The sequence below is a fragment of the Oncorhynchus mykiss genome, chromosome 16, assembly GCF_013265735.2.
Source record: "Oncorhynchus mykiss isolate Arlee chromosome 16, USDA_OmykA_1.1, whole genome shotgun sequence".
Classification (NCBI taxonomy): Eukaryota; Metazoa; Chordata; class Actinopteri; order Salmoniformes; family Salmonidae; genus Oncorhynchus; species Oncorhynchus mykiss.
Window position 1 is genome coordinate 22,850,460 of NC_048580.1, and position 24,121 is coordinate 22,874,580.

Here is a 24,121-nt window from a genome sequence, read left to right on the forward strand (position 1 = left end):
GATTTGATTTGATTTTGATACCACAAACATTTATTCCTCATCTCATTGCGGCTATCCTCAGTTTAGGAGTAAAATGATAAACGTGAGTTATGTTCACTCTTTTTGTACCCTCTCCTCTCCTTAACTCCTCTCGCTCTGTTGTCTCCCTCTCGCTTCTCCTTTCCTTACTTTTCCACTGACCTCCACTTGCTTCCTCCGTCTCATCTCTCTTCCTTTCCTTTCCTCCCCTTTCTCTTTTACTCTCTCTTTCCCCATCTCCTCTCAGGCTGATCCAGGAGGAGAAGGAGAGCACTGAGCTGAGGGCGGAGGAGATCGAGAGCCGGGTGAGCAGCGTGGCCCTGGACTCCTCTCCTCTCCCCCCCTCCTCACTGGGTGGGGGCAGGGACAGCGTGGGGAGGGGCTACATGACCCCCTCCCTCACCTCCTCCACCCTGGCCTCCCCTTCACCCCCCAGCTCTGGACATTCCACCCCCCAACTGCCACATTCCCCTGCCAGAGAATCAGACAGACAGGTACAGTACCTTACGGCTGTGGCTATCTGTGATTGGAAGCATCTTGCATTTCAATGTATGTCTTCGTGGTTGTGGCAACCCAACGGGTAAGGCTAATTGAAATTACATCATAATGTCAGTTTACAATAAGAACTGGTTGAGATGGTGCTGACGGAGATGGTCGACTTGAGAACAAGATGGATGAGCTTCGTTTTTTGAGTTTCCTACCAATGGGACGTGAATAGTTGCAATATTCTATCCTTTTCAGAAATTTGGCTGACGGGTGATATGGACATAAAATTCAAGTGTTTCTCCATGCCTCGTTGCTCCTAGAGAGCAGACTCAGGCAAAACCAAAGGGGGAGGGGTGTTCCTCCTTGTAAACAACAACTGGTGTGCTGCTTCAAGCTTTTGCTCACCTGAACTAGAATACCTTATGGTAAATTGCGTACCTTTTTATCTACCAAGAGAGTTTTCATCTCTAATCATCACTGCTGTCGACATTCCACCACAAAATGAGAATGGCACTAAGCAGGCACTCAACGAGCATACAAGACCCTCCCTTGACCTCCCTTTGGAAAATCAGGCCATGACTCCATCCTCCTGCTTCCTGTTTACAAGCCTGTTTACAAGCAAAAACTCAAACAGGAAGTACCAGTGACATTCTCAGTACAGAAGTGGTTCGACGAATCAGATGCTAAGCTACAAGACGGCTTCAGCACAGACTGGAATATGTTCAGGGATTCATCCGATAGCATTGAGGAGTTTACCACATCAGTCACGGGCTTCATCAATAAGTGCATCAACGACATTGTCCCCACAGCAACCGTACATACGTATCCTAACCAGAATCCATGAATTACAGGCAGTATCCTCGCCGGGCTAAATGCTAGAGCTATACATTTTCAAGGAACAATATACAGACATGAACACTCTCTCTCAAACATGGAAAAAAAATCAATATAGGACTAAGATAGAATCCTACTACACTGGCTAAGATGCTTGTCGGATCTGGAAGGGTTTGCGGACTATTGTGGACAACAAAGGGAAATCCAGCCATGAGTTGCCCAGTGACGCAAACCTCCCATTCGAGCTGAATGCCTTCTATACTCGCTTTGAGGCAAACAACACTGAGCCAAGAATGAGCACCCGTGCTGTACCGGACAACTGTGTGATCTTTCTCTCCTTGGCAGATGTGTGTAAGACTTTTAAACAGATTAACACTCGCAAGGCTGCTGGGCCAGACGGAATACCAGGGCTCATTCTCAGAGCATACACAGACCAGCTGGGAAGTGTCTCCTCGGACATTTTTAAAACATCTCCTTGTCCCAGTCTGTAATCCCAACATCTTTCAAACAGACCACCATTGTCTCTGTTCCTAAGAACTCAAAGGCAACCCACCTAAATTACTATTGTCCTGTAGCACTCACATCTGTAACCATGAAATGCTTTGAAAGGCTGGTCACATCAACACCATCATCCCAGACACCTCCTGTACTCCCTGTTCACCCACGACTGTGTGGCCACGCATGCCTGCAACACCATCATCAAGTTTTCTGAAGACACAACGGTAGTAGGCCTGATCACCGTCGACGATGAGACAGCCTATAGGAAGAAGGTCAGAGACCTGGCAGTGTGGTGCCAGGACAACAACCTCTCCCTCAACATCGACAAGACAAACGAGCTGATTGTGGACTACAGGAAACAGAGGGGTGAGCACACCCCTTCCAAGTCAACAGGGCTTTAGTGGAGCGGGTCGAGAGCTTCAAGTTCCTCGGTGTCCATATCACTAAGGACTTAACATGGTCCTGTCCCACCAGCACAGTCATGAAAAATGCACAACAGCGCCTTTTGGCAGTCCCCTCAGACCCTCAAAAAGTTTTACAGATGCACCATTGAGAGCATCTTGACTGGCTGCATCACCGCTTGGTATGGAAACGACACCGCCCTTAATCACAAGGCGATACAAAGGTTGCTGCGGACATCTCAGTACATCACTGGGGTAGAGGTCTTCACGGATCCACTGGTAATGGAGTGGGTCCAGATGCAGAATTCAAAATAATGTCACGGGTCTGGATTGGATTTGATATGATTGTTACGGGTCTCGGGTATGTGTAATTTTAATTGACTTGCCTGGAAGGGCCCATACAGATCCAAATGTGACTGCTGCAGTAGAGAGAGAGAGAAATGTTATTATTTATGCTGCTACTCTTGCTTTTCACGAGAATGGAGCATGGCGCGTGTAGCTTGTGGTTGGCCAATCATGAGTCATCAAAGCAGTAATAGGCTACAGTCATAGAGCCTTCCTCCGTGTGTGGTAAAAGTTGGATATCTAATCAATGGAAGCTGTAATTAAAATGAATTCAAATGACGTCTATACAGAATGGATCTGGATGTCCTCGGGTCCATTTGGAACAGGTCGAATTTATGCATATTGGGTTCAAGTGGGAAAGCCCCAGGTCCATTTCGAAATGGGACCCATTAAAACCTCTACACTGGGGTCGAGCTCCCTGCCATCCAGGACCTCTATGCCAGGTGGTTTCAGAGGAAGGCCCCAAAAATGTTCGAAGACCTTAGCCACCCAAGCCATACAATGTTCATTCTGCTACTGCATGGCAAGCGTTAGCGGAACGCCAAGTCTGGGACAAAAAGGCACCTGAACAGCATCTACCCCCAAGCCATAAGACTGCTGAACAGTTAATCAAATGGCTACCTGGACTATTGCGTTGACCGTTTTTTGCAAAATATTACATTTTCATAAGTATTCAGACCCTTTACTCAGTACTTTGTTTAAGTACCTTTGGCAGCAATTACAGCCCGTGAGTCTTCTTCTGTATGGCGCTATATGCTTGGCACACCTGTATTTGGGGAGTTTCCATTCTTCTCTGCAGATCCTCTCAAGATCTGCCAGATCTGCACAGATATTTTCAGGTTTCTACAGAGATGTTAGATCGGGTTCAAGTCTGGACTCTGGGTGGGCCACTCAAGGGCATTCAGAGACTTGTCCCAAAGCCATTCCTGTGTTGTTTTGACTGTGTGCTTAGGGTCGTTGTCCTGTTGGAAGGTGAACCTTCGCCCCAGTCTGAGGATCTGAGCACTCTGGAGCAGATTTTCTAGGATCTCTCTTAATTCTGCTCCGTTCAACTTTCCCTTGATCCTGACTAGTCTCCCAGTCCCTGCCGCAGCATGATGCTGCCTTCAAAACCATGCTTCACCATAGGGATGGTGCCAGGTTTCCTCCAAATGTGATGCTTGGCATACAAGCAAAGAGTTCTATCTTGGTTTCATCAGACCAGAGAATCTTGTTTCTCATGGTCTGAGAGTCTTTAAGTGCCTTTTGGCAAAGTCCAAGCGGGCTGTCATGTGCCTTTTACTAAGGAGTTGCTTCCGTCTGGCCATTCTATCACAAAGGCCTGATTGGCGGAGTGCTGCAGAGAAGGATGTCCTTCTGGAAGATTCTCCCATCTCCACAGAGGAACTCTGGAGCTCTGTCAGAAAGACCATCAGGTTCTTGGTCACCTGCCTGACCAAGGCCCTTCTCCATTGCTCAATTTGGCCTGGCGGCCATCCCTAGGAAGAGTGTTGGTGGTTCCAAACTACTTAAATTTAAGAATGATGGAGGCCGCTGTGTTCTTGGGGACATTCAATGTAGCAAAAAAAAAGTGGTACCTTTCTCCAGATCTGTTCCTCGATACAATCCTGTCTCTACGGACAATTCCTTTGACCTCAGGGTTTGTTTTTTTCTCTGACATGCACTTTCAACTGTGGGACCTTATATAGACAAGTGTGTACCTCGGGCCTAGTGCTTGAAGCGTCACTACAGCCCCGGGTTCAATCCCAGGCTGATTCACAGCCGGGCATGACCGGGAAACCCATGAGGTGGCACACAATTGGCTCATCGTCGTCCAGGTTAGGGGAGGGTTTGTCCTAACACGCTCTAGCAACTCCTTGTGGTGGTCCGGGCGCCTGCAAGCTGACTTCGGTCGCCAGTTGGATGATGTTTCCTCCGACACATTGGTGCGGCTGGCTTCCGGGTTAAGCGAGCAGTGTGTCAAGAAGCAGTGCAGCTTGGTAGGGTCGTGTTTCAGAGAATGCATTGCTCTCGACATTCGCCTATCCTGAGTCAGTACGGGAGTTGCAGCGATGGGACAAGTGTTACGCGGAGCAGCACAGGGGAACCAAAGAGCAGACTCAGACCAGGAAACAAGAATGAATGAACCAAGATATTTACTGCAACACAGGGAGAGAGGAGTGCAGGTCAGACGAAGCTTGGGTGGGTTGTAGGAAAGCAGATGTGGAGGCTGAGGTTGGAGTGAGCTGGGTTGAGACAGGGTTAACAGGTCCGAAGTGAAATCCAAGGAAGTGATGGTGAGCTGAATCCAAAACAGGGTAGAAGGGTGGTGAGAGGAGACGGGTACCAGAGTCAGAGCGGCAAAACTGCAGTGAGAGGATAACAGCGTCCGGCAGGGAAACAGGCACAGCAGGGAAACTGGAGCTTGAATAATCATAAAAGGCTAGAAGCATAATACTGACTGAGCAGAGATTATGATCTAGCAGAGTGGAAGTGGCAGGACTGAGTATTTGTGGAGGTCTTGATTATGGAACGGGTTGCAGCTGGTGGGGAACTGCTCTGACTCCAGCACACCTGTCTCCAACCACACACACAGAGAGAAAGGGAGAGGGAGATGGAATTGGGGGGAATGGCAGCAGGTCAATGAGACACTGGATGTCCACTAGGGGGTGTGGCAGGAGCAGATGTGACAACAAGACTTTAACTACCAATTGTATATCATGAAAAAGGGGTAAAAAATACCAAATAATAATAATAACAATATATATACTGTGCCTTGCAAAAGTATTCATCCCCTTGGTGTTTTTCCTATTTTGTTGAATTACAACCTATAATTTAAATAGATTTTTATTTGGATTTCATGTAATGGACATACACATAATAGTCCAAATTGGTGAAATCAAATGAAAAAATAACTTGTTTAAATAAATTCTAAAAAATGAAAAACGGAAAAGTGGTGTGTGCATATATATTCATCCCTTTGCTATGAAGCCCCTAAATAAGATCTGGTGCAACCAATTACTTTCAGAAGTCACATCATTTGTTAAATAAAGTCCACCTGTGTGCAATCTAAGTGTCACATGATCTGTCACATGATCTCAGTATATCTACACCTGTTCTGAAAGGTCCCAGGGTCTGCAATATAAGGGTTGGGTTATAAAAAATATCTGAAACTTTGAACATCCCATGGACCACCATTAAATCCATTATAAAAAAAATGGAAAGAATATGGCACCAGAACAAACCTGCCAAGAGAGGGCCGCCCACCAAAACTCACTGACCAGGCAAGGAGGGCATTAATCAGAGAGACACTCGACCACTGCTACTCTAACTTCCACGATGCAACCATTGTTCCTGTTCCCAAGAAAGCTAAGGTAACTGAACTAAATGACTAAATGACTAAACGACGAGACAGCCTACAGGGAGGAAGTGAGGGCCCTCGGAGTGTGATAAAAAATAACCTCTCACTCAATGTCAGCAAAACAAAAAAGATGATCGTGGGCTTCAGGAAACAGCAAAGGGAGCACCCCCCTATCCACATCGACAGGACAGCAGTGAAGAAGGTGGAAAGTTTTAAGATCCTCGGTGTACATATCACCGACAAACTGAAATGGTCCACGCACACAGACAGTGTGGTGAAGATGGCGAAAAAATGTGGCTTGTCACCGAAAACCCTCACTAACTTTTACAGGTGCACAATTGAGAGCATCCTGTTGGGCTGTATCACCGCCTGGTACGGCAACGGCACCGCCCACAACCACAGTGCTCTCCATAGGGTGGTGCGGTCTGCACAACACATCACCGGGGGCAAACTACCTGCCCTCCAGGACACCTATAACACCTGATGTCACGCGCTCCAGCAGGTATATCTCTCTGGTCACCCCCAAAACCAATTCTTCCTTTGGCCGCCTCTCCTTCCAGTTCTCTGCTGCCAATGACTGGAATGAACTACAAAAATCTCTGAAACTGGAAACCCTTATCTCCCTCACTAGCTTTAAGCACCAGCTATCAGAGCAGCTCACAGATTACTGCACCTGTACATAGCCCATCTATCATTTAGGCCAAACAACTACCTCTTCCCCTACTGTATTTATTTATTTATTTATTTTGCTCCTTTGCACCCCATTATTTTTATTTCTTCTTTGCACATTATTCCACTGCAAATCTACCATTCCAGTGTTTTACTTGCTATATTGTATTTACTTGCTATATTGTATTTACTTCGCCACCATGGCTTTTTTTTTGCCTTTACCTCCCTTATCTCACCTCATTTGCTCATGTAACGGATGTGAAACGGCTAGCTTAGTTAGCGGTGCGCGCTAAATAGCGTTTCAATCGGTGACGTCACTTGCTCTGAGACCTTGAAGTAGTAGTTCCCCTTGCTCTGCAAGGGCCGCGGCTTTTGTGGAGCGATGGGTAACGATGCTTCGTGGGTGACTTTTGTTGATGTGTGCAGAGGGTCCCTGGTTTGCGCCCGGGTATGGGCGAGGGGACGGTCTAAAGTTATACTGTTACACTCACATCGTATATATACGTATTTTTTTACTGTATTATTGACTGTATGTTTGTTTTACTCCACGTGTAACTCTGTGTTGTTGTATGTGTCGAACTACTTTGCTTTATCTTGGCCAGGTCGCAATTGTAAATGAGAACTTGTTCTCAACTTGCCTACCTGGTGAAAAAAAACATTTAAAAAAATGTTACAGGATGGCAAAAAAAGATAATTAAGGACAACAACCACCCGAGCCACTACCTGTTCTCCCCGCTTCCATCCAGAAGGCGAGATCAGTACAGGTGCATCAAAGCTGGGACAGAGAGATTGAAAAACAGCTTCTATCTCAATGCCATCAGATTGTTAAACAGCCAGCACTTGCACAGAAAGGCAGCTGCCTACCTACAGACTTGATATCATAAGCCACTTTAATAGGTGGAACACTAGTCACTTTAATTATGCCACTTTAAGAATGTCATATGTATATACTGTACACTGTATCCTTCAATATCTATTCTTTACTATCTATTGCATCTTAGCCACTCTCTCACTGCTCAACCATATATTTTATACTTATATATTCTCATCCCATTCCTTTACTAGATTGTGTGTATTAGGTTTTGTGGAATTTGTTAGATATTAGGTTTTGTTGTGGAATTGTTAGATATTACCTGTTAGATACTGCTGCACTGTCAGATCTAGAAGCATAAGCATTTCACCACACTCGCAATAACATCTGCCAGCCATGTGTATGTCACCAAGACTATTTTAATTTATTTTATTTGGGATTTGATTAAAATAGTTGTCTACAGTGACTCACTTGAGCTGATTGTCTGTCAATACAGAACAGCAAAGAGGGCGACGATTGCCGGGCGCTAGCCTTGATTGACTCCACCCCTCCTCCGGTTCCTCGTGCTCTGCGATTGGATAGAATGACTCACACACACCCAGGGGCTGGGCTGGATGATCACCGCGAATTCCGCAGGTACAGTTGTTACTTTAGTCAACATTGAGACAATGTGTGTTTGCTGGGAAGCTAGGTAATGGAAAGTATATCACTCCGTATTGAAATCAAGGTTGAATAAAATAAAAAATAAAATATATTAATGCCAATAGAATATATATTATGATATATTATGATATAAAGTAGGCTGGATAACCAACTATTTCAGTGACCATCATGTATAATGATCAAAAATATAAACTCAACATGTAAAGTATTAGTAAGTGTTAGTGAGCATTTCTCCTTTGACAAGATACTCCATCCACCTGACAGGTGTCACATATCAAGAAGCTGATTAAAGAGCGTGATCATTACACAGATACACCTTGTGCTAGGGACAATAAAAGTCCACTCTAAAATGTGCAGTTTTGTCACACAATGCCGCTGATGTATCACGTTTTGATGAAGTGTGCAATTGGCATGCTGACTGCAGGAATGTCCACCAGAGCTGTTGCCAGATAATTTAATGTTCATTTCTCTACCATAAGCCGCCTCCAACGTCGTTTTAGAGAATTTGCCAGTACGTCCAACTGGCCGCGTTTATGCGTCGTGTGGGCGAGCGGTTTGCTGATGTCAACGTTGTCAACAGAGTGCCCAAACGTGGCGTTGGGGTTATGGTATGGGTAGGCATAAGTTACGGACAACCAACACAATTGCCTTTTATAGATGGCAATTTGAATGCACAGAGATACCCTGATGAGATCCTGTGGCCCATTGTCGTGCCATTCATCCGCCCCCCTCACCTCACGTTTCAACATAATAATTTACAGCCCCAAGCCGCAAGGATCTGTACACATTTCCTGGAAGCTGAAAATGTCCCAGTTCTTCCATGGCCTGCATACTCACCAGAAATGTCACCAATTGAGCTCTTTGGTATACTCCGGATTGACGTGTACGACAGAGTGTTCTAGTTCCCGCCAAGCAACTGCGTGCAGCCATTGAAGAGGAGTGAGACAACTGTCCACAGGCCACAATCAACAGCCTGATCAACTCAATGCGAAGGAGATGTGTTGCACTGCAAATGGTGGTCACACCAGATACTGACTGGTTTTTCTGATCCACGCCGATACCTTTTTTTAAAGGTATCTGTGACCAACAGATGCATATCTCTATTCCCTGTCGTGAAATCCATAGATTAGTGCCTAATGAATTTATTTAAATTGTCTGATTTCCTTATTTGAAATGGTTGCATTTTTTGTTCACCAGTGATGTTCTGTGATTAATTTGTAACCACCAGTAGTCAGGACTCTCTCCACAAAGCCAGCAAGAAGAAGAGCATCAAGTCCTCCATTGGACGCCTGTTTGGGAAGAAGGAGAAGGGGAGGATCGGAGGACCTGGGAGTCAGTCTGCCTCTCTGGGTAAGTCAATATAGAGAGTTGACCGCAGTGGTGGAAAAAATACTAAATTGTCATACTTGAGTAAAAGTAAAGATACCTTAACAGAAAATGACTCAAGTAAAACTAAAAGTCACTCAGTAAAATACTACTTGAGTAAAAGTCTAAAAGTATTTGTTTAAAAAAAAAACTTAAGTATCAAAAGTAAATGGAATTTCTAAAATGTACTTAAGTATCAAATCATTTCAAATACCTTATATTAAGCAAACCAGACAGCACCATTTAAAAAATATTTTTTTAACACATAATTTCCAAATGAAGCATTTGTGTTTTGTGAGTCTGACAGATCAGATGCAGTAGGGATGACCCGCGATGTTCTCTTGATAAGTGTGTGAATTGGACAATTTTCCTGTCAAAATGTATCTAGTACTTTTGGGTGTCAGGGAAAATGTATGGAGTAAAAAATACAAATTGTTCTTTCGAAATGTTGTGAAGTAAAAGTAAAAGTTTCCAAAAATGTTAATAGTTAAGTAAAGTACAGATACCCCCCAAAAATACATAAGTAGTACTTTAAAGTATTTTTCCTTAAGTACTTTTCACCACCGGTTGACCGTGTGTGGGGTGTGAGGGTTAGAAACAATGTAAGGTCGCTTGTATTTTGCACACAAACTGTTTACTTATAAAGTATACACTAATATACACTAAGTATACAAAACATTAAGGACACCTGATCTTTCCATGACATATACTGACCATATCACGTTTTAGGGAAGACCCAGATGCAGACAGTGTCGAAGTAACAAAAGAACAGGGGGTAGGCAAAACGACAGGTCAAGGGCAGGCAGAGGTCGGTAATCCAGATCAGAGTCCAAAAGGTACAGAATGGCAGGCAATCTCAGGATCAGGAAACAGGTGACAAAGGGCTGTGAGACATGGGTTTGATTCTAGACACATGAAAAGTATGATGTATACGGAGGGTACAGGGCAACAGAAGATGAACAGCAGAGGGGCTAATGACCTTGGAGATGGGGAAAGGGCCGATATACCGGGGGGAAAGTTTGCGGGACTCCACACGGAGGGGCAGATCCCGGGTGGACAGCCATACCTTCTGCCCATGACAATGCCAGGGTCCGGTGGCGGTCCGCTTGTCGTCGATATGTGTAGGTGGTCTTGAAAAGGGCCGACCGGGCTCTCTTCCAGGTACGACAACAGCGGCAGACAAACATCTGAGCTGAATATATGCCGACCTCTTGCTCAGGGAAGACCGGAGTCTGATAACCCAGGAAACGTTCAAAGGGCGAGAGACCCATGGCAGAGCAAGGAAGGGTGTTGCAGGGGTATTTGACCCACACTAGTTGCTGGCTCCAGGTGGTGGGGTTGGCGGAGACCAGGCAGCGAAGAGTCATCTCCAGGTCTTGGTTGGCTCGCTCCGACTGGCCATTGGACTGGGGATGGAACCTGGAGGACAGGCTGACCGACGACCCAATGAGTGTGCAGAACGCCTTCCAGAACCGGGACAAGAACTGAGGACCCCAATCGGAGACCATGTCCACTGGGAGTCCATAGATCCAGAAGACGTGCTTCACCATGAGCTGGGCCGTCTCTTTGGCAGAGGGTAGCTTGGGGAGAGGAATGAATTTGCCGGCTTTGGAAAACCGGTCCACTACTGTCGGGATGTTGGGATTTCCTTCAAACGGCGGGAGACCCGTGACAAAGTCCAGGGATGTGTGAGACCAAGGACGGTGAGGGACAGGCAGAGGTTGAAAGAGACCAGCCGGTGCTTGCCGAGGAGTCTTGTTCGGTGCACAGATAGTACATGTGTCAACAAACATGGAGATGTCAGGAACTATGATGGGCGTCGCACAAAAGCGTTGTCGCACAAAGGCCAGGGTACGATGGGAACCTGAGGGGCAGGCAAGCCTGGAGGAGTGGACCGCGTCAGGAAAAATATCCATTTATCCCGCAGTCATAGGGTCGGTGCGCTCGGTGGCCCGGGCCTTACTGAACACCTCCCGGAGGTCCTGGTGGAGAGGTCCGGGGCAACTTCCGAGCCCCCAGGAAGATGTCCTGGGTCAGGCTGCGCGGACTTCAGGAAATGAGCGTGGCAAAACAGGCTCCAGCCCATGATGGCTGGAGCCAAGAGAATCCTAATACCACGGGAACCTGATAAGACTTAATGAGCAGGAATTGGCTCGTCTTGCTGTGGTGCCCTGATACACGTAGGTTGATGGGGGTGGGATTGTGGATGACCCGGCCTATAGAGTGCCCGTCCAAATCAAATCAAATGTATTTATAAAGCCCTTCTTACATCAGCTGACATCTCAAAGTGCTGTACAGAAACACAGCCTAAAACCCCAAACAGCAAGCAATGCAGGTGTAGAAGCACGGTGGCTAGTAAAAACTCCCTAGAAAGGCCAGAACCTAGGAATAAACTTAGCCTGGTTCCTCTCTATGAGGGGTGGCCAGTCCTCTTCTGGCTGTGCCGTGTGGAGATTATAACAGAACATGGCCAAGATGTTCAAATGTTCATAGATGACCAGCAGGGTGGGGATACCCAGCTCAGACACCAGGGTAGCTTCCATAAAGCTCTCATTGGCCCCAGAGTCGATGAGTACCTGATGAGATTTCGACTGGCATGAAAAGGGATGTGAGTCAGGGCAGAACAAATGTTCTCCATATGGCACACCAGAGTTCTCGCTCCTACTGGTGAGCCTGGTCTTTTAGTGGATAGGTGGAGGCAAAATTACCAGTCTTCCCACAATACAGACAACTCTTAGTGTGAAGCCTGTATAGCCATTCAGCTGGAGACAGCCTAGTTCTGCCTAGTTACTTTAGCTCGGGAAGAGGTGAATCGGCAGACCTTCGTAGACTCTCGGGGGAACTCGGGTAGCCACGGGTTCTCTCGGTAACGGAGCCATTGGGGTCGTCAGGGATGCCTCGGAGGCGAGGTGGAATCCTTGGGCGGGCGAGTGAAATGGAATCTCCTCTCCTTCCTTCGTTCCCGTAGTTGCCCATCGATCTGAATGGTCAAGGCGATGAGCGAGTCGAGGTCCATCAGTAAGCTCGTCTTTTACTTCCTCCGATACTCTGTGCAGGGACATGTCAAAAAGTGTTTCCGGGTTCCAGGCACTCTCAGCTGCCAACGTGCGGAAATCCACCGCATAGTCTGCCACACTTGCCGAACAGTCTTGCCGAAGCTGGAGTAACTTCTGGGCAGCCTCTCTCCCGGACAATGGAGCATCAAAAACGTCCTTTACCTACGCCACGAACTCCTCCAGACTGAAGCATATGGCCAACTGTTGTTCCCATACTGCCGTAGCCCAGAGGTCAATAATCCAGTGTGGTGTGACAGGTACAGAATGGCAGGCAGGCTCAGGGTCAGGGCAGGCAGAATGGTCAAAACTGGAAAACTAGAAACAAACAGGAGCAAGGGGAAACAGAGACATACCCGAAGAGACTTGCAGCTGTAATTGCTGCAAAAGGTGGCTCTGCAAAATATGGACTTTGGGGTGGGGTGAATAGTTATGCAAGCTCAAGTTTTCATTTTGTTGTTTGTTTCACAATAAAAAATATTTTGCATCTTCAAAGTGGTAGGCATGTTGTGTAAATCAAATGATACAAACCCCCCAAAAATCTATTTTAATTCCAGGTTGAAAGGCAACAGAATAGGAAAAAATCCAGGGGGGTGAATACTTTCGCAAGCCACTGTATGTGTGCCATTCAGAGGGTGAATGGGCAAAACAAAAGATTTAAGTGCCTTTGAATGGGGTATGGTAGTCGGTGCCAAGTGCACCGGTTTGTGTCAGGAACTGCAATGCTGCTGGGTTTTTCACACTCAACAGTTTCTTGTGTGTATCAAGAATGGTTCACTACCCAAAGGACATCCAGCCAACTTGACACAACTGTGGGAAGCATTGGAGTCAACATAGGCCAGCATCCCTGTGGAACGCTTTCAACACCTTGTAGAGCATGCCCCGACTAATTGAGGTTCAACTCAATATTAGGAATGTGTTCCTAATGTTTGGTATACTCAGTGTACACAGTTATACTCAATATTCTTTTAAATAATCAACCAGGGTAGCATTTTTCTGTGTTTTTAGAAGAAAAACAAATGATTTATGGCAAGAGAGATTGTCCAGTAATCATGGGGAGTAGTTTCTCACATGACCTTTGACCTCAGCCTCCACACCTTCTGATGACCTGGGCTCAGCTGACCCCCTGGGCCTGGCCAAGATGGGAACTGGCACCGTGGAGAAAGATCGCCGCAGCAAGAAGAAGCACGACCTGCTAGAAGAAGCTTGTCGCCAGGGTCTTCCCTTCGCTTCATGGGATGGCCCCACGGTGGTTACATGGCTTGAGGTATGAAGTCTCACTGGTTAACTATCTGGGAGGAAATCATGTGCATTGTTTTACCTGAAGGTGCTCCATCTTACTATGAATGAATCTGAATAATGTACTGTACATGATGAACATATTAAATGCATCCTTATTGGCAGATACATCTTCTCCAAAGCAGATACATCTTCTCCCTCCTCTTCCTTTTCCTCTTCCTCTTAGTTGTGGGTGGGCATGCCCGCCTGGTATGTGGCAGCATGTCGTGCCAATGTGAAGAGCGGTGCCATCATGGCCAACCTGTCGGACACAGAGATCCAGCGGGAGATTGGCATCAGTAACCCCCTGCACCGCCTGAAACTGCGCCTGGCCATCCAGGAGATGGTGTCCCTCACCAGCCCCTCGGCACCGGCCAGCACACGCTCCGTAAGTGTTAAAGCATATACACTCACAAACACGCACACAAACATTAGCATATGTTCAGTAACATACTTGCTGCACATATAGAAGTTTGAATAAGTCTGAGTGAAAATGTATGCAAACTGTAAACATATCCTTATTATTTTTCCATCTGAATCTCAAATTGTCCTCGATGACATCACAGTCGACGAGTGATATATGGATGACTCATGCCGAAATGGAGTCACTGACCGCTGCCATAAAACCAGTAAGTTGTTTTGCCTATCTCTCTCTTTTTATATTTGCTTTTAGTTCTCCTACACACTATCTTATTTCAAAAGTGATTTAATCTATGTTTGACGAATTAAGACATCCCAAGACTTTCGTGCAACTCAATTATCTAACAATATTCTATTAATTCCTAACTGTATAAGAATTGATGGTACACATGCAACTTGCTTGAAATCAATAAGCAACTTGAGACTATGCTGAATGAAAGTCCATTTACAATTTGTTTTCCTTGTCTTTGTCTCTGATTAGGCATGTGTCGCTGCACCTTTTCCCCACTACTCCCCCAAATTCTCTTTGAGTGTAGTGTTTCTCCAACTCATTTTCATTCACTAACAAACTATTCCTCCTTCTGCCCTTCCTTCCTTACATCTTTTCTTCTCCATAACGCCTCCTGTCATTTACCGTAAAAACACGTCCTGGCAATCGTTCCTTTCCCTCTCCCTCCACCTCTATCCCTTTCTCTCTCTATCCCTTTCCTTTGCCTCCACTGAAGGAAGTGAAGGAGTTCAGCTGGGACCAGGTGAGATATTATTGTAGTTTTTGTCATGAATACTATTGTCATGAACAGGAAATTAAATCAATGATATCACATTGTAAACAGGCCATAAATCTGATACAGCAATTTGGGCATTTTCCTTAGATTTTGATCAATACTTTTTTACAGACTTTTTGTCCGCTTCAAAATAAAGTATAGACTATACTCAGGACTAGAATTGAAGTTAACTCTATCTATCTACAGTACCAGTCAAAAGTTTGGACACACCTACTCATTCAAGGGTTTTTCTTTATTTTTACTATTTTCTACATTGTAGAATATCACAACTATGAAATAACACATATGGAATCATGTAGTAACCAAAAAAGTGTTAAACAAATCAAAATATATGTTATATTTTAGATTCTTCAAAGTAGCCACCATTTGCCTTGATGACAGGTTTGCACACTCTTGGCATTCTCTCAACCAGCTTCACGAGGAATGCTTTTCCAACAGTCTTGAAGGAGCTCCCACATATGCTGAGCACTTGTTGGCTGCTTTTCTTTCACACAGCAGTCCAACTCATCCCAAACCATCTCAATTGGGTTGAGGTTGGGTGATTGTGGAGGCCAGGTCATCGGATGCAGCACTCCATCACTCTCCTTCTTGGTCAAATAGTGTTTTGGGTCATTGTCCTGTTGAAAAACAAATGATAGTCCCACTAAGCGCAAACCAGATGGGATGGCGTATTGCTACATATTGTTGTGGTAGCCATGCTGGTTAAGTGTGCCTTGAATTCTAAATAAATCACTGACAGTGTCACCAGCAAAGCACCATCATACCTCGTCCTCCATGCTTCACGGTAGGAACAACACATGTGGATATCATCCGTTCACCTACTCTGCGTCTCACAAAGACACGACGGCTGGACCCAAAGATCTTAAATTTGGACTCCTCGGAATAAAGGACAGATTTCCGGTCTAATGTCCATTGCTTGTGTTTTTGGGCCCAAGCAAGTCTCTTCTTCTTATTGGTGTCCTTTAGTAGTGGTTTCTTTGCAGCAATTTGACCACGAAGGTCTGATTCACGCAGTCTCCTCTGAACAGTTGATGTTGAGATGTACAGTTGAAGTCGGAAGTTTACATACACTTAGGTTGGAGTCATTAAAACTTCTTATGGCTTAGATCCCACTACCGGGATCGGTATGACAACAGCCAGTGAAAGTGCAGGGCGCCAAATTCAAACAACAGAAATCTTATAATTAAAATAACTCAAACATACAAGTATTTTACACCATTTTAAAGATAAACCAATTTCAAAAAGGCTTTACGACGGAAGCATGCTAAACGATTATGTTAGGTGAGTCACAAAAAGCAGAAATAGAGATAAATGAATCACTAACCTTTGATCTTCATCAGATGACACTCATAGGACTTCATGTTACACAATACATGTATGTTTTGTTCGATAAAGTTCATATTTATATCCAAAAATCGCAGTTTACATTGGCACGTTATGTTCAGTAGTTCCAAAACATCCGGTGATTTTGCAGAGCCACATCAATTTCCAAAAATACTCATAATAAACATTGATAAAAGATACAAGTGTTATAGATCCAATTCTCCTTAATGCAACCGCTGTGTCAGATTTTTTTTTAACTTTACGAAAAAAGCACACCATGAAATAATCTGAGTACAGCGCTCAGACACAAAACAAGCCATACAGATATCCGCCATGTTGTGGAGTCAACAGAAGTCAGAAATAGCATTATAAATATTCACTTACCTTTGATGATCTTCATCATAATGCACTCCCAGGAATCCCATTTCCACAATAAATGTTTGTTTTGTTCGATAAAGTCCATAATTTATGTCCAAATACCTCCTTGTTGTTCGCTCATTTTGTTCACAAATCCAAATTCATGAGGCGCGATCACTAGGTCCAGACGAAAAGTAAAAAAGTTCCGTTACAGTCCATAGAAACATGTCAAACGATGTATAGAATCAATCTTTAGGATGTTTTTAACATAAATCTTCAATAATGTTCCAACCCTGAGAATTCCTTTGTCTTTAGAAATGAAAAGGAACGCAGCAACCTCTCACGGGAGCGCGCGTGATCAGCTCATGGCAGACACCTGATTGAAAGAGCTCTCATTCCCTCCTCCTTCACAGTAGAACCCTGAAACAAGGTTCTAAAGACTGTTGACATCTAGTGGAAGCCTTAGGAAGTGCAATATGACCCTATAGACACTGTATATTCAATAGGCAATGAGTTGAAAAACTACAAACCTCAGATTTCCCACTTCCTGGTTGGATTTTTTTCTCAGGTTTATGCCTGCCATATGAGTTCTGTTATACTCACAGACATCATTAAATCAGTTTTAGAAACTTCAGAGTGTTTTCTATCCAGATCTACTAATAATATGCATATCTTAGCTTCTGCGCCTGAGTAGAGGGCAGTTTACTCTGGGCACCTTATTCATCCAAGCTACTCAATACATCCCCCCCAGCCATAAGAAGTTATAAAGACTTGTTTTTCAAACACTCCAAAATTTTCTTTTTTACAAACTACAGTTTTGGCAAGTCAGTTAGGACATCTACTTTTTGCATGACACATGTAATTTTTCCAACAATTGTTTACAGACAGATTATTTCACATATAATTCACTATATCACAATTCCAGTGGGTCAGAAGTTTACATACACTAATTCAACTGTGCCTTTAAAGAGCTTGGAAAATTCCCCCAAATTATGTAATGGCTTTAGAAGCTTCTGATAGGCTAAATTGACATAATTTGAGTCAATTGGAGGTGTACCTGTGGATGTATTTCAAGGCCTACCTTCAAACTCAGTGCCTCTTTGCTTGACATCATGGGAAAATTAAAAGAAATCATCCAAGACCTCAGAAAAACTATTGTAGACCTCCACAAGTCTGTTTCATCCTTGGGACCGATTTCCAAAACCCTGAAGGTACCCCTTTCATCTGTACAAACAATAGTATGCAAGTATAAACACCATGGGACCACGCAGCCGTCATACCGCTCAGGATGGAGACGCATTCTGTCTCCTAGAGATGAACGTACTTTGGTGCGAAAAGTGCAAATCAATCCCAGAACAACAGCAAAGGACCTTGTGAAGATGCTGGAGGAAACAGGTATTAAAGTATCTATATCCACAGTAAAACGAGTCCTATATCAACATAACCTGAAAGGCCGCTCAGCAAGGAAAAAGACACTGCACCAAAACCGACATAAAAAAAGCCAGACTACGGTATGCAACTGCACATGGGGACGAAGATCGTACTTTTTGGAGAAATGTCCTCTGGTCTGATGAAACAAAAATAGAACTGTTTGGCCATAATGACCATTGTTATGCTTGGAGGAAAAATGGGGAGGCTTGCAAGCCAAAGAACACCATCCCAACCGTGAAGAAAGGGGGTTGGCAGCATCATGTTGTGAGGGTGCTTTGCTGCAGGAGGGACTGGTGCACTTCCCAAAATAGATGGCATAATGAGGGAGGAAACTTATGTGGATATATTGAAGCAACATCTCAAGACATCAGTCAGGAAGTTAAAGCTTGGTCGCAAATGGGTCTTCCAAGTGGACAAACGACCACAAGCATACTTCCAAGGTTGTGGCAAAATGGCCTAAGAACAACGAAGTCAAGGTATTGGAGTGGCCCTTACAAAGCCCCGACCTCAATCGTATAGAAAATTTGTGGGCAGAACTGAAAAAGCATGTGCGAGCAAGGAGGCTACAAACCTGACTCAGTTACACCAGCTCTGTCAGGAGGAGTGGGACAAAATTCCCCCAACTTATTGTGGGAAGCTTGTGGAAGGCTACCCAAAACATTTGATCCAAGTTAAACAATTTAAAGCCAATGCTACAAAATGCAAATTGAGTGTATGTAAACTTCTGACCCACTGGGAATGTGATGAAAGAAATTAAAGCTGAAATAAATCATTCTCTCTACTATTATTCTGACATTTCACATTCTTAAAATAAAATGGTGATCCTAACTGACCTAAGACAGGGAATTTTTACTAGGATTAAATGTCAGGAATTGTGAAAAACTGAGTTTAAATGTACAGTGCCTTGCGAAAGTATTCGGCCCCCTTGAACTTTGCGACCTTTTGCCACATTTCAGGCTTCAAACATAAAGATATAAAACTGTATTTTTTTGTGAAGAATCAACAACAAGTGGGACACAATCATGAAGTGGAACGACATTTATTGGATATTTCAAACTTTTTTAACAAATCAAAAACTGAAAAATTGGGCGTGCAAAATTATTCAGCCCCTTTACTTTCAGTGCAGCAAACTCTCTCCAGAAGTTCAGTGAGGATCTCTGAATGATCCAATGTTGACCTAAATGACTAATGATGATAAATACAATCCACCTGTGTGTAATCAAGTCTCCGTATAAATGCACCTGCACTGTGATAGTCTCAGAGGTCCGTCAAAAGCGCAGAGAGCATCATGAAGAGCAAGGAACACACCAGGCCGAGATACTGTTGTGAAGAAGTTTAAAGCCGGATTTGGATACAAAAAGATTTCCCAAGCTTTAAACATCCCAAGGAGCACTGTGCAAGCGATAATATTGAAATGGAAGGAGTATCAGACCACTGCAAATCTACCAAGACCTGGCCGTCCCTCTAAACTTTCAGCTCATACAAGGAGAAGACTGATCAGAGATGAGGTGGGAGACTCTGTCCATAGGACAACAATCAGTCGTATATTGCACAAATCTGGCCTTTATGGAAGAGTGGCAAGAAGAAAGCCATTTCTTAAAGATATCCATAAAAAGTGTTGTTTAAAGTTTGCCACAAGCCACCTAGGAGACACACCAAACATGTGGAAGAAGGTGCTCTGGTCAGATGAAACCAAAATTGAACTTTTTGGCAACAATGCAAAACGTTATGTTTGGCGTAAAAGCAACACAGCTCATCACCCTGAACACATCATCCCCACTGTCAAACATGGTGGTGGCAGCATCATGGTTTGGGCCTGCTTTTCTTCAGCAGGGACAGGGAAGATGGTTCAAATTGATGGGAAGATGGATGGAGCCAAATACAGGACCATTCTGGAAGAAAACCTGATGGAGTCTGCAAAAGACCTGAGACTGGGACGGAGATATGTCTTCCAACAAGACAATGATCCAAAACATAAAGCAAAATCTACAATGGAATGGTTCAAAAATAAACATATCCAGGTGTTAGAATGGCCAAGTCAAAGTCCAGACCTGAATCCAATCGAGAATCTGTGGAAAGAACTGAAAACTGCTGTTCACAAATGCTCTCCATCCAACCTCACTGAGCTCGAGCTGTTTTGCAAGGAGGAATGGGAAAAAATTTCAGTCTCTCGATGTGTAAAACTGATAGAGACATATCCCAAGCCACTTACAGCTGTAATCGCAGCAAAAGGTGGCGCTACAAAGTATTAACTTAAGGGGGCTGAATAATTTTGCACGCCCAATTTTTCAGTTTTTGATTTGTTAAAAAAGTTTGAAATATCCAATAAATGTCGTTCCACTTCATGATTGTGTCCCACTTGTTGTTGATTCTTCACAAAAAAATACAGTTTTATATCTTTATGTTTGAAGCCTGAAATGTGGCAAAAGGTCGCAAAGTTCAAGGGGGCCGAATACTTTCGCAAGGCAGGGTATTTGGCTAAGGTGTATGTAAACTTCCGACTTCAACTGTATCTGTTAATTGAACTCTGTGAAGCATTTATTTGGGCTGCATTCTAAGGTGCAGTTACAGTAACTCTAATGAATGTATCCTCTGCTGCAGAGGTAACTCTGGTTCTTCCTTTCCTGTGGCGGTCCTAATGAGAGACAGTTTCATCATAGTGCTTGATGGTTTTTGCGACTGCAATTAAAGAAACTTTCAAAGTTCTTGAAATTTTCCAGATTGCCTGACCTTCATGTCTTAAAGTAATGATGGACGGTCGTTTTATTTTTATTTTTTTAGCTGTTTTTGCCATTATATGGACTTGGTCTTTTACCTTGTCACAACACAACTGATTACCTCATACGCATTAAGGAGGAAAGAAATTACACAAATTAACTTGTAACAAGGCACACCTGTTAATTAAAATGCATTCCAGGTGACTACCTCACGAAGCTGGTTGAGAGAATGCCAAGAGTGTGCAAGGCTGTCTTCAAGGCAAAGGGTGGCTACTTTGAAGAATCTCAAATGTATAATATATTTGATTTGTTTAACACTTTTTTTGCTTACTACATGATTATGTATGTGTTATTTCATAGTTTTGATGTCTTCACTATAATTCTATAATGAAAATAGTAAAAGTAAAGAAAAACCCTTGAATGAGTAGGTATGTCCAAACTTTTGACTGGTACTGTATCTCACATGAGATTTTGGAAGGATATTTTAAATATATTGTCTCTCAGTGGACATTGATTCTCTCTCTCTCTCTCTCTTCCCCTATTTAGATCCTTGCCTATGGGGACATGAACCATGAGTGGGTAGGGAATGAGTGGCTTCCCAGCCTGGGTCTGCCCCAGTACCGCTCCTACTTCATGGAGTCCCTGGTGGACGCTCGCATGCTGGACCACCTCACCAAGAAGGAGCTGAGGGGACAGCTCAAAATGGTGGACAGCTTCCACAGGTTGGATTCAAATAATTTCAATCCATGTTTAGTGTCATTGAAAGGCAATCTGTGTATGGAAGCAGATTCATGCAAAAATGTTGGTATGGATTTGGCACAAATCTGTTTCCTTAATTTGTGTGCCGCATGAAAACACCAAAGCTAATACCGGATCGTCTAGTGTCCTCTGCTTAGTTACACATTTCTACCGATGGTTTTTCCAACATTTCTTTCATTCCTCTTCTCTGTTTCAGAGTAATTTTTTCTATTTTCTTCTCCACCTTAGTTTGTCTGCATCAGGATTTTACAGTGGTTGTGTCTTTGGTTGTGAGGACATTGGCAGTAACACTATCTCTTTCTCTCTCTTTCTCACCCTCTTTCTCTCTCTCAGGGTAAGTCTGCATTATGGCATCATGTGCTTGAAGCGTTTGAACTACGACAGGAAGGAGCTTGAAAGGAGGAGGGATGAGAGCCAACATCAGAACCAAGGTGAGAATACTGCACACAGGTAACTTAAGCCGTAATATATTTCGGGGCTCGTCTGGGATTTGGATTTTGACATTGCAAAATAATGTTGTATGGCAAAATATTATATTATTTCTGTCTCTCAAATGCTCTTTTTCACTTTATTAGCTGTTTCGCTGTATTAGCTGTTTCGCTGTTTCGCTGTATTAGCTGTTTCGCTGTATTAGCTGTTTCACTGTATTAGCTGTTTCGCTGTATTAGCTGTTTCGCTGTATTAGCTGTTTCGCTGTATTAGCTGTTTCGCTGTATTAGCTGTTTCGCTGTATTAGCTGTTTCGCTGTATTAGCTGTTTCGCTGTATTAGCTGTTTCGCTGTATTAGCTGTTTCGCTGTATTAGCTGTTTCGCTGTATTAGCTGTTTCGCTGTATTAGCTGTTTCGCTGTATTAGCTGTTTCGCTGTATTAGCTTTCTTCCCCCTCCGTAGATGTGATGGTATGGTCCAATGAGCGAGTGATGTGTTGGGTCCAGGCCATTGGGCTAAAGGAGTTTGCAGATAACCTCACAGAGAGTGGGGTACATGGGGCCCTCCTAGCCCTGGACGACACGTTTGACTACACTGACCTTGCCCTGCTCCTCCAGATACCCAATCAGAACACACAGGTACCTGAACTTAGAAGTCCGGTCAGAACATGCGGGGTACTCACCACTATGCTAGAAAGTCAGAGCACATGCGCTCAATTCTACTATTGTAGTCTAATCACAATAACCCTCATTCACCACAATCACCAACCTACTTAATTTCCCTTACCTGCAACTGTTTGGTCATTACATTTTAATCAAGATAATCTTAATCATGAAATCCACTTGATAATCTTAATTATAATCTTAAAACACTCATTATTTCTCTCCCAGGCGAGGCAGATGCTGGAGAAGGAGTACAATGCCCTCATCTCCATGGGAACTGAGAGAAGACCAGATGAGGTAAAACGCATTTTAAAAATGTAGTTGGTTACTTAAGACTATTGCTCATAAAGATAGGCCATTTTTTCAAGATAGGCAGTTTGCTTCAACCAACATTAACTGTTTGGGGGGAGGTGCTTATATTTGTCCTGTCACACACAAGATGTGTAATGGAAATGTTTTTTTTTTGCATATCCCAACTCCCCCTGAGAAACCTGCAGGGAGTGGGTTCAAGGCCAGGGTCGCCATTGTACAGCGACCCTGGAGTAATTAGGGTTAAGTGCCTTGCTCAAGGGTACTGCAATTTTATTTTATTTTATTTTTTTTAATTTTTTTTTTACCTTGTCAGCTCCAGTATTCAAACCAGCAACCTCAAGGCTACCTGCCCATGTGCATGTATTTTTTTTCCACATGCTGTTCTTTAGTATACCTAACTAGCACTTGGGAAATCTAATGAATTGCATGGTACAATATTTTGTGTGTGTCAATCCTCTGCGTCTTGTTGACAGGACGGCACTAAGACGTTCACACGCTCGCCCTCGTGGAGGAAGATGTTCAGAGAGAAGGACCTCCGGGGCGTGACCTCTGACTCCTCAGAAACATTACCCGCCAACTTCCGTGCCTCCGCCATCTCCACGCCCTCCGTCACCCTGAGGAAAGTCCAGAGTGAAGGTGAGGGGGTCCTCTTCTTCATGTATTTCCCACTGGAAACCTGCTCTATTAGTCATTGGTTCCATGCTGACCACTCATTTCAGTGTTATTGACTGGTGGTCTAGTGTCATTGACAGGTGTTTGAAAACCGTAATGCTGTCTGTTTCAGTGAACTCTGGGCCCAGGGGTGAGTCGGGGTCAGTGAGAACATATTCCTGCTAGAGATAAGCACATCAGGTGAGAAAAATACTTGATTGCCAAAGAATATCATTAACGTTTTCAAGTTTGCAAAGTAGTCCAAAATAATTCCTTAGGGTCTTGGCTCGACAAAGCATCAACTTCTAAAAAATCGGAATGGTTTCTTGTCACCTTCTGTAAAATTGTCTGAATTTCAGTCACTCAAGCATGTCATCCAAGTACATTTCAATTATTTCAGTAATCTCATGCATCCAAACAAACTGTATTTCAGTCATTCATATCAGTTATTGAAACTCATTTAGCTCATTTCAGTGTTCTCAGTCATCCCAAAAACAATTCAGTAATTTCAGTA

General features: G+C 43.9%; 1 protein-coding gene across 6 annotated transcripts in view; it reads left to right on the plus strand.

Moving 5' to 3' along the window:
* Positions 1–24,121, plus strand: part of LOC110491647 (liprin-alpha-3) — a 40,560-nt gene that overhangs the window by 14,943 nt on the left and 1,496 nt on the right. For 4 of the 6 annotated variants that reach the window (XM_036946530.1, XM_036946531.1, XM_036946535.1 and 1 more), the window contains exons 17-29: positions 266–512; positions 7,899–8,038; positions 9,294–9,415; positions 13,572–13,750; positions 13,949–14,149; positions 14,328–14,390; positions 14,907–14,933; positions 21,341–21,516; positions 21,887–21,984; positions 22,445–22,620; positions 22,873–22,941; positions 23,430–23,592; positions 23,741–23,808. In XM_036946530.1, coding sequence (XP_036802425.1) covers positions 266–512; positions 7,899–8,038; positions 9,294–9,415; positions 13,572–13,750; positions 13,949–14,149; positions 14,328–14,390; positions 14,907–14,933; positions 21,341–21,516; positions 21,887–21,984; positions 22,445–22,620; positions 22,873–22,941; positions 23,430–23,592; positions 23,741–23,793 — 1,714 coding nt within the window. In that variant the 3' untranslated portion in view covers positions 23,794–23,808. The other 2 variants (XM_036946532.1, XM_036946536.1) reach the window with 2 other exon arrangements.